This window comes from Alligator sinensis, unplaced genomic scaffold, assembly GCF_000455745.1.
Source record: "Alligator sinensis unplaced genomic scaffold, ASM45574v1 scaffold125_1, whole genome shotgun sequence".
Lineage (NCBI taxonomy): Eukaryota > Metazoa > Chordata > Crocodylia > Alligatoridae > Alligator > Alligator sinensis.
Genome location: NW_005841893.1, coordinates 2,490,977 through 2,502,427, shown reverse-complemented (window position 1 = coordinate 2,502,427; position 11,451 = coordinate 2,490,977). Strand labels below are relative to the sequence as shown.

At 42.8% G+C, this 11,451-nt stretch overlaps 1 protein-coding gene across 1 annotated transcript; it reads left to right on the top strand.

The window, feature by feature from the left end:
- The first annotated feature begins 295 nt into the window (after positions 1-295).
- PIGY (phosphatidylinositol glycan anchor biosynthesis class Y) lies at positions 296-1,178 on the top strand. The gene has a single exon (XM_006018114.3). The coding sequence runs from the start codon at positions 435-437 to the stop codon at positions 648-650; it is 216 nt and encodes a 71-aa protein (XP_006018176.1). The 5' UTR covers positions 296-434; the 3' UTR covers positions 651-1,178.
- Positions 1,179-11,451: the final 10,273 nt, after the last annotated feature.

Here is an 11,451-nt window from a genome sequence, read left to right as displayed (position 1 = left end):
GGACAGCGGCCGGGGCTCTGCGCAGCCCGCCAGGCTGGACCCCGCGCTGCTGGGGCTGCTCGTGTGCCCGCTGTCCAAGCGCCCGCTCCGGTACGCACTTGTGTGAACCCACGCGCGCACACACACACACATATGCACACAGGTGTAGATGAGCGCATGTGTGTGCGCGCGCACGGGCTCTCCTCCTTGAATCCGCAGCCGTGACCTGTTCGTTTTTCACGCAGGTATGAAGAATCCACCAACGAGCTGATCAACGAGGAGCTGGGCATTGCCTACCCGGTGGTGGACGGCATCCCTAACATGATACCGCAGGTGGCAAGGAAGATCGAGGCCGAGCCTCCTCACCCCACAGGCGAGGAGTCAAAGCAAAGCTAGATAGTGCTGTCCCAGAGAGCAAAGCTAGAGACTGAGAGGCTCATGTGTGAGCAGTAGTCATGTTCCTGTCACTGCCTACGCTGACAGTGCTCGTCCCGCTGCTGTCCTTGGTTGGCTTGTTTTATTCGGCCACCATGGATGAAAACTTCCCACAGGGCTGCACCAGCACCAGCAGCTTATGTTTCTACAGTCTGCTGCTTCCTGTTACGATCCCCGTGTACGTGTTCTTCCACCTGTGGACCTGGATGGGCATTAAACTTTTTAGACACAACTAAGACAGGCAGACAGCCCGAGGGCACTGCCCAGTGGGCTCATCAATCACAGGGCCTCTGTGGTAGTTGTGTAGCTTATTTTAGCTGTACACTAATATTATATTCCATGTAACTGGGATAGTCTCTTCCTCCCTTGCTCTCTCTCAATAATGATGACCTTTATCACCTTCCTCCTGGCACTTCACAATGATCTACAGAGGACTTTGTGTATGACTGCTTAATTTCTGCCAGATAAGATAATTAAGTACATTTGTCCTTGCCCCTCAAAATCCAGAGGTGCACTGTAGTAGTGTGAAAGCATATTACAGTGGGTGTTTGTCTTTGCCCTGAATGACTCCATGTACTGACTGAAATACAGTTTAATTACTTACTCAGGTTGTTATAATAAACAGTAATGTGGGCTGCTCTTTAAAGATGGCAGTGTCTGTCTTTAGGTGCGTTGCTAGGTTGAACAGATTTATTCATGAAATGCTTCTGCCACTGTGCTATGAAAATGCAGTGTAATAAATCAAAACACTGTGCAACAGCAAACTTGTCTGTGCAAAGATTTTTTTTAATCCATGTGAGCTTTAGACTTGTTAGGGTCACTGCAGCCATGTTTTGAGGGTAGTCATCCATGCACATCCAACACCCCACCCCTTTTATTTAAAAAAAAAAAACCAAGGTGGGGTATCTATGTCACTCCAATACGATTTCCTTCTAGATCAGCAGGTCTGGCACAATTATTCAGGCAAGAAGTGCCATGAAATAGTAGTTTGGCAGCTGCTTTAATTTATTCCAACTGGCAGTGGCCTGTAACAGCTGACAATAAGGCAATAGGCTCAAAAATGCCTTCTAACACACCCCCTTGCTAGCTTTACATTGACTGAGGAGATGCAGTACTGAGAACAAGTCAGGATTGGGACTCTGACCCACTGAAGTACCCACTGCTCTAGGCAAAAACACAGTCCAGATAACTAATCTGAGCAGACTTTCCTATCTTTTGATACGCTGCTTAGTGAAGCAACAAAACCATAGGCAAGATATTGTGGACACTTACTGCTGTGGGGCAGCAGGGTCAGTACCTTAAGACAGCTGGTGGCCTCCTGTGGGAAGAGATGGGTAGCTGCCAAAAGCAAGTAAATAGGGACACAAAAGTTCTGGCATTAACCAGGTCTTGGTGAGATGGGTCTGAGAACATAGACAAGAGCCAGAGTACTCCAGCAAGCAGCGCTTCTATAATGTGAGCCAAGTGTGTAGCCTCTGATCTGGCAGCAAGGTTCTGGTACACCCACAGCATAGAGCAGAACCCCATTACCATTTTTTAGCCATATCTCACTGCAAGACTGGCCCTTATTCCTCAGTCATATCATTGTTCTTCTAGGATACTTTTTGCTAGATCAAGAGAAGTGGGACCTGAAACCTGCTATTTAGCTACACCTTGTCGGCTCCCATGGTGTGCCCCCAACACACCTCATTTTTGTTGTGCAGGGACCATCTACAAGAAGGAAGACAGAAGTTCAGTCCCTGTAGAAGTCAGTCCTTGGCCTCTGTCCAATTGTGGAGAAGACTGCTGGCAAAAACTAGTGTTTTCATCACCCATCACTTCACCTCTAGCAAACTACTGCAGAGCCATGAAAGAAGCGACACTTGGATATCCATTATTAATTTAGCTAACTAGTCCCATCGTTCAAAGTGATTTCATAATAAAAATAAGCCACCCTGTCTTTTGCTGGCTGCTTTTTGTCATTTGCTCTAAGCCTAAATGGAACGTGCTTTTAAGTAGCTGGCATAGTACTTTCTCCCTCCTTTAGTTTTTGACTGGATTTTAAATGCTCCTGAATTCTGAAAAAAAAGATTCCATTGTTGGTTATTAATTATATTGAAAGGCTGAAGCACTCCAGAACAATACATTCAGAGCTAACCAATTAGTAAAGCTTAATTTCTTCTAAAGGTCTCATATGTTGTAGGCAGTCTGAACCTTAGAGTCTGCAAGGCACCAAGCACTAGGTGTTCTTTTCTAATGTGCAAAATCCATGGATGATAGGCACTTGAAAAGTACCTAAGGGGTGAAAAAACCAAAAGCAGTGTTCTAAAAGCTTTATCTTTGTTTTTAATAATAAAAAACATGACTTCAGCAGTACCTACCCTGCAGGCCAATTTGTGAACCACAATCTTATCCTTTGTGCCAAAGATCCATGGGTACTTTGTCAGCTCCTGTCAAATCATCTCAGATGGCAAGATAGATAAGTAGCTTTTAATGTGAGAAATGTTCACATCAGAAGACACCAGTATCAAGGTAACTTCCCAAAAGGAACCTTCACAAATGTGGGAACATGCCCATTTGAGTATGCAAAATCCATCCCAACTGGACAGATGCTTGTGGTTCTATTCCCCACCCACACTTCAATTCTTAAATTCCTTATTTCACACCTTTATACACTGGGAATCAAAGTGAAAACATTACTGAAGTAGCTGAAATCAGAATCCATCTCAGCATTGTGCATACTCACTACAGGGCCTTCCTCTATAAAAATCTGTAGGTATATTTTTAAAGCTGCTTTGGAACAATTACATCACTAGAAGAGGTAACAATTTATACAAATTCTGCATATTTTCTTTAAAAATCTGAATCATAGTAATAAGGTTTCTTTTTCAATGTTCTCAAATTTCACTCATAGTCATTATTATAAAGTACATTCAAAAGTATACATTAACCAACTACAGTAGATAGTGAGCATAGTTTGTAAACACAGGTTTAACACACTTTTATGGATTTCACCCATAGTGGAAAACTTGCAAGGTACAACCCAAGTCACTTCACTGGTGAGTTCTAAAGCAAATTTGCAAGCAAGTCTGGTGTGGAAAGTTCTGAACGGTGCTACATATTACAGTGTTTATGCCTATCTGACTATGCCTGGAGTAAATAACTGGAGAAGGATCCAGTCAAGTGTGCTTCCCAAATTGTTTTGGAACAAAACAAGGGTCAGTCTGCTGCAACAAGTTACAGCATCTTGATCTTTGTGATTAACTGGTCATACTCAGCTTGGGAGTTAATCATCCAAAAGAAGGCAGGGATGTAAATCACACTACTATCCTATTAAAGATGGTGGAGGACAGACAGCACCCTATAGAATGTCTAGAAGCAGACAGTGTTTATATGGATTCCTAATTGCTAAATTCTGCTGATTAGGGCATTTGCTACCACTGTGGGTTTCTATTGCTGATGACTATAGTTCAATGCCCTGCAACTAAGAGTGGGTCCCTGCTCCTAAGTCAATGAAAAGACACCCAGATGCTTCAATGGGAAGAGAACCACGCTCTGCATGAGCTATCGTTAATCTGCAATAACACAGATAAGAAAGGAAAATATTAATGGAATGCTGAACACATACCATGTTACAGGTGAATTTTACTGTTCAATTTTGTACAACGTTCTGCAATATTTCCCCTGCTTCTGCTAACCTGTTAGACAAGCTACTTCCTGCCCAATGTCCCTTGTAGGAATTAGGAGGGGCAGTAACTGTTTCTTGGAGAAACCACGGAGATGCTGGAGGAACCAGTCAGTCTCAAGACCCAATGAAAACTAATTTGATTTAAGGAGTATTTAGACCAGGACACGTTGAGGCTAAATTATAATCGATCTAAGCAGATGTTTGAGTGCTGGCAGGTTCAATGTGCCAGCCACACATTCTGCGCTACTCTACTCTGCATTTGTTATTGCTCTGTGCAGTACTGTCTCTGGCAACTGTTTTTCCAGATGACTGAGTGATCCTGTAATGTCCAGGAGGAGGAGGAGTATCATGGTTTTACTGGACTTCATTATTAAAGCCAGACTCCTCTTTTTAGTTGGATGTAAACTTACTATGTACCATTTTTGTAACAGAGCCTGGGACTCTCTGTCACTTAAGAGGGAAAGAGCCTAAGGATAGCCTTGCAGGGGAGACAGGGCACAGCTGCAACTGCGTTGCCAGGGAGCCCAGTTAATGAACCTAATTAGAGGGCACCTTCAGCCAACCCCCTGGAGTCACCTGACAGGAAAGGGCAGGGCCTGGGAGAGAGAGAAGCAGAGGCAGGAAAGTCTGGTCCTGGAAGCTAAAGAGAGAAGAGGTCAGGTATGAGATGCCCGTTGCTGAGTGGCAGGCTGTGAGCGTGCTATGCCTGGAGACGGCAAGCAAAGGGCTGAGGGCTAGTAATGGACTAAGGACCATGGTTGGGTAGGAGCTGTGGTATATAGCTAGAAGCTTAGTTATAGCCAGAGGGCCCAGCAGCCTGAGAAGGGAGAGAGACAGAGGTCCAGATGACAAGATAAGAAGCTGGGATCTAGAAGCTCAGTCCAGTACAGTGACTGGAGCTAGAGGGCTTAGCAAGAGGAATGGGGTGGAGGCGGAGAAGGCTGAGACTGAATACAGGAAATGATTATATGTAAGTCCTTAAGGCTACAGGTGCCCTGGGGCAGCAAAGGCAGTTAGGAGGACCCACTCTGCCTGGGAGAGGCAGAGCTGAGACTAGAGTGGGGTCACTTGGGGACCTGCTGACTATTAGGCAGACTGATTCTAGCTCTAGGACCCTCAGGCAGCCTCCCTCCCAATAAAACAATAGCATCAAAAGCATGGAGGGCAAGTAAGAAGGCAAGGGCACCCTAGAGCTGGACCCAGGCATGGCCATGGTCTGCCCCTGAAACTCAAACCTGCTACAGTTTCCCTGAACTTTGAATCCATTAGTCCCTGCAACTCTTCAGCCTAATAAAATAAAAGGATTTTTAACAGCACTTTTCATCTTCCAGCTACCCTCAATCATTGCAGCAACAGAATGACTTACCTACTACTAGCTGAATACACACATGGACCAAGGGTGTATCATCACACACATGCAGCAGAATGTTTTCGTTATTATTTGCACATCTAGAAAATATCCAGAAGTAGATATTTGGTGTTTAATAATTGAATTCAAGGTGTCACAATAAAACAAGCAAATAAGCAAGTGAAAAAGCACCTCACACTAATTTATAATCCAAACAAACAAAAACTACAACCAAGAGTTATTTAGTGTCTGCCTTGACTCATTTCTATAATGTAGTTTATTACATTTATGACTGGGATTATATGAGGTGGTTGCCTGCACTAACAGTGAACTGCATTTAATAACCCAAGAGGTCCCTTCCAGGACTATTTGCTCTTGGGTCATAATTGCTAATCCAGTGTTTGTAACCAGAGGCATGACTAGCTGGCTTTGCACCTTGGACAAAACCCTGCTGTGGAACAGGGTGGGAACATTTGGGGAGGGGGTGCCACAAGCAGCAGAGAGAGGGACAGGAAAGGAAATATACCTGCTCCAGAGACTCAAAGTCCCTGGTTCTGCTGTAACGTGGTCTGCCTCCCCTGGTTGTTGCTGCTACAGCAGCAGCATGGTGTCCCTGCATCTCTCCAGAATAATTCTGGCTGAATCAACTAGAAGGCATCCAGAGATTCCTGTTGCTTGGTGGTCTCTTTGCTCCTCCAATCAATATAGGTTGGGGACTTACAAATTACACTAGGGGTTTACTCAACTAATTCTGCTGAGAATGTGAAGTAGGAGGCCAGTTGGGCCTGGTATGGCCATGATTTTATTCTCTGGAGACGCATCGATTATGAATTAGATTTATGTCACACAAGTAACTTAATGCAGTAGCTAGTCTCTGTTATTACTAAACTACAGCAGGATTCAAGCATGTAACAGTGAGGAAATGTTCTGTGACCCGTAAGTGGTCTTCTGGCCACTCCCTCCTCGGTCTGAGCTGCTTAGTTTTTCAACCCAATGAAGTGATTTGAATGCTTATCAAGTTCATACCAGCTGTGCCACTCAGGGGTTTAAGAAAACATAATACAGATGCATGAGTGACTATTTTCATTCAACAATCATTTCTCTCATATTTTTATCTGCTCAGAGTCTATCTTTTCTTTCGTGTTTGTTTTGGGAGCAGCAGGGCAAGCAGCTGAGAGACCACACTATTTTTTGAGATGATCAGCTGCCAAGTTGTTGCTACCCATCAAGAAACCTCAGTGTCACTTAAAGAACTGCCACTAAAACCTTTGCTCCAGGAGAAACCTAGCTATTACACCTGCTTGGTATATGCAGGGCAGGAAAGAGCATCTGTAGGTCTTAGCAGACCTTAAAGCAGTTTACTGATTTTGTTTACTAGTAAAAAATTGCTATTTTAATGTACTTTCATCTGTTTTAACTGTCACCCCCTCACTGAGGAGGTAAAATTGGTTTGGAAAAACCTGACACAGGTGACTAATGGGAGTGCTGGTCCTTCCAGTTAACATCTTTCAAGACAGCTAGTAAGCCCAAGGACATGTTACAATCTGAAGGAGTGAATCTACATGTGCAATTAATGTGAAGCAATAAACTCCGGTGCTTATTGCAGCAGTACGACAGGGGGCCCTAAATGTCAGCCTGCTAGTCCGGGGCTGCTCCTGCCTGGCTCAATGTGCAGTGGAGGGGCTGATGTGCACAAGGGCACATCGGTCTGGGGCTAGCTGGCAGGCAGCCCCCACACTGAAGCACCCTTGTGCCCCAGCCAGCCAGGTCAGTGTGTACATGTGCAGTGCTGTGGAATTACTTAGTTTATTCCTGCTCAATAGCCCTGCATGTGTAGATGTCAAGATGTTTACTGAAGAGCTAATTAGGTAGCTCTGTGATAAACATCTCATGTAGACGTGTCCAAGAGATCCTACTCAGGTAGAATCACAGAAAAGTAGGGCTGCAAGGGACCTCAGGAGGTCACATCTAATCTAGCCCCCTGATCAAGGTAGGGTCTTCCCTGACTAAACCTTTCAAGTATCTGTCTAAACTGTTCTTGAAAATGTCAAAGGATGGAGATTTCACAACCTCTTTAGCTAGCCTATTCCAATGCTCGACCACCCTCAGAGTGAAAAAAAAATCTTTCCCCTGTGCAATTTGAGACCATGGCTCTTAGTCCTGTTTGCTATGGCCACAGAGAATAGTCTATCTCTATCCTCCTTAGAATTGCCCTTCAGGTACTTGAAGACTTATCAAATCCTCTATGTCTTTTCTTTTCCAGGCTAAATAGTCCTAGTTCTTTTAGCCTTTCCTTAGAAATCGTATTTTCCAGGCCTTTAATAATTTCTGTCACTCTCCAAAGGACTCTTTCTAATCTATCTACATCTGTCTTGAAATGTGGGGCCCAAAAGTGGACACAGTGCTCCAGGTGAGACCTCACTGGTGCCAAAAAAAAAAGAGTAGAAGGATCACTTCCCTTGATTTTCAAGTGGCACTTCTGTATGCTTTCAGGGCACTTCTTTGAGGGAAGGGTACAATACCAGACTTCAGACAGAGCCCTGGGAAATCCTTCTTGATACCTCCTCCCAACTAGATATGAAGTCTTTGATCAATGGTAAGAAGGCAAAGTCACCTCATCTTTTAAGGGATTCCAGGAGCCTGATATCACCCAAATAAAAGAAAGTGCCCTTCCCTCAAAGAAGGGTTTCTTTGTAATAACTTAGAAAAATGAAGAGTTTTCTGATGTCTCCAAGGACATGTATCCACAAGGTGATGCATGCAGTAGACAAGTCAGAACAAATAGCTGATTGTCTACTTTCTGGTTAATAGTACAATGGAAGAGACCCCCAATTCATTTACAACAAATGTTCTGCAGAGCGCAATGAACCAAATGTTGCTGGGAAGAAATCTGTAGCCTAATATATCCATATGCCAGTCATGTGGCTCCCCATATTTAAAGCAGGCCCAATATTACATTACCTGGTATACCGGAATTTCAAGAGAACTTATTCAATCATATTCATGTTGAGATGAAACCATGAAACACAGCCACACTGGATAGCCATGTTTTAACTCTCTTGAAAGAGCTGCAAACATTCTAGGTGGTCACAGCTAACGAACTATAGTTCTGCAACTGAATAAAAGCTGTCCTGGAAGCTTTGTAAGTACAAAGAACAGCTGCAAGAACTGTGATCCAGCTTCACTTTCAATCTTATTTTATGGAGCTATGTATATGTAATATTGCCTTTCAGAATGTTAATCCAGATCAATCCTCTTGAAATACAGTATACAGCCTCTACAGCCTGACTTTGTGGAGAACATTTGCAAAGCCTGGCCTTGTACCATTTGTATTTTTGTTCTATCACCTTGGGTAGTGAAACCACTGGACAATACACTAGACAGTAATAAATGGATCTGCCCATTTATTAAAGTATAAACACAATGGATTTGAGTCAAAATAAACTAGCAAATGGACCAATTGATTGCCTATCTGATAACAGCCTCTGTTTTGCCTGGGACTATCAGTATATCATCCTATCAGTCATGTATACATTCCAGTCAAAATATTTGGGAGACACTAGGTTACATTATAATTGCATCATGAGATCATTGATGCCCTATCTAACTAAGACCAGGAGCACAAGGATGTCTGCTTGCTCCGCTACTTTTTAGTCTATTCCTGAATTATTTAAATCATGCACCCACAATATTGAATTATTGTATCCCTGTCTTTCTTTATACAAATGATGCAGTATTAATGTCACAATCCCACATAGGCTTCCAAAGGTTATTAGATTCTTTCTGGCAGTATTGTGTCTCAAACAGCTTGGAAATCAACATTGCTAAATCTAGGACACTGGCTTTTGGGAATGAAAGAAGGAACCAAGTATGGTTTTTAGAGAAAAAGCAATTAAAGATGGTGTCCTCAGAATCTATTTCAATAAAAATCTGAACTGGAATAAATGCATCGAACATGTAAGCATAGAGTCAAAATAACCTGTGTGTGGAGTTTCAGCATTTTACAGTAAGAAAGGCAGAAGGGGAGTACTGGCAGCACTCTGGGCGCTTTAATTAGACAACTCTTAGAGCCACTCTAAAGCATACCCACCACACACTCCCAGAGCATGTGTATAAATGCCCTATGGGTTGCTGACTCCATGGTTCATTCAAAAATAGAAACCCCCCCACCTCTGATTACTACTTTTTAAGGCAGCTTTTTCTCTACCTGATTCTGTGATGAGGCAGGGGAGCAGGAAAACACTCGTGCAATCTGAAACAGGATTGCTTTATATGAGCACTTTAGCTCAATTAGAATTCTAAATTATTAGATATAAAGTAAATTAGATAATAACATTTATAGTCTCCTCCAGACAAATTGCCTGGGAAAAGTACTGACAGTCGCTGAACCAATATTACACCTATATTTAAAACAAGATATAAATTTAAGAATCAAAGTGGCAGGTAAGCAGGCAGATACACAGGCAGTGAGTTTTTCTCAAATTTCCTGTTTTTTGAGATTAATAAAGCACTCTTTTGGCCTAGAAACCTACCTATCTGAAGTACAAAACTACCAACAGTGAAATGCCACTATTAGATTATCAGTCACTCTAATGAGATCTGTAGGCAACATGGGGTAGGCGGTGTTGGACCTCATGTACGGACAGGATAGGTTCTTGCAGAAAGATAGATGACTTTCACTATTTTTGCCTTTAATTCTTTGAAGAAATAAGAGGAAAGTGTATCTCTCCATTAGTTTAAAATGTTAAATACTGGACTAATGAAGAAAAAACCCCTAGCATCTCTCTAACAACTTAGCGCCTGTCCTATATCCACTAGGTGTATTTGTGTTATTTATGCAAAGAATAAAGTACAAAATCAAATAGAATTTCCCTCTTTTTATTTGTTTACTCTACTATTATTAACTATTTTGACTATTTTTGTCACTTGTTGTATTTTTTTAAACTTTATAAATGAACTAGCAAATTAGTACACATTCCAATAGTTATATCTGTGATTGCTTTGAAATTAAACTGAATAATATATCACTTACTCCCTAGCATATTAGTAAAGCTTCTAGTTTATCTTTAACTAGATAAAAATATATGAGGATGTGCCACACCAACTGTACCACACTTTTCAAAATCCTAGATCAGCCCAGGCTACTGTGATAAAGCCACTGACTTCACCAGGCAAGAACCTACCCTCATACATGAGGTGACAGAAAGGGCCAGATTCTGTAGCTGGTGTCACAGGCCAGCTGGGCACTGTGAGTGTATCAATTTTATCACAGACCAACTGGGCTGTTTGGTTCAGTTTCGGATCAAGGAGGCAGAGTTGGGAGTGAAGCAAAGGCAAATTAATTATAGCTTACACACACACAACAGTTAACGGAAAGATAAAGAGCTATTCTTTTCTGTATCATTCCAATTTTTAGTATATGCGCTGCTGAGAGTATATGTGCTGCTGAGTATACCAATACTAAAAACAAGTGGTAAATGTGCAAAGGTATGTGGTGGCCCCTGTCGGGCTGAACATGAATAGGGTGATCATACATCCTGGTCTGGCTGGGACTGGATCCCCCCCCCCCCAATTTTGTAGGCCAGTCCTGGCTGGTTGGTCAAAATTTAAACAGAAGTCCTGGAATTGCAAGGGTGTGGGTCACAGTCCAGCAGGAAGGCAGAGCAGTATGGTGGAAGAGGAAGCTTGAGGCTGGAGTAAGAGGAAGAGAGAGCAGCATACAAGTGGAACCTGGTCTGCCCTACACAGTGGAGTGCACAGTAGAACTGGAGAAATGTAATGTGAATGTAATGTATAACAGCAGGTGGAATTGGGGGGGCAGTCTGCAGAGCTGTGCTGACTGTTAATTTTTTAGGAAGTCAGTGCCTAACAAGGCAACTTGATTAGCCTCCTTTGCTATGAGGGTTTTACATGACAGCTGTAGGTCTTGGAAACTGATGCTCTAAACCTTACTTTGTTGAACAAGCGTCCATCTAGTCTGGTGCGAAGAGAAATGCCATCATTGCTGTCCTTGAATACACAA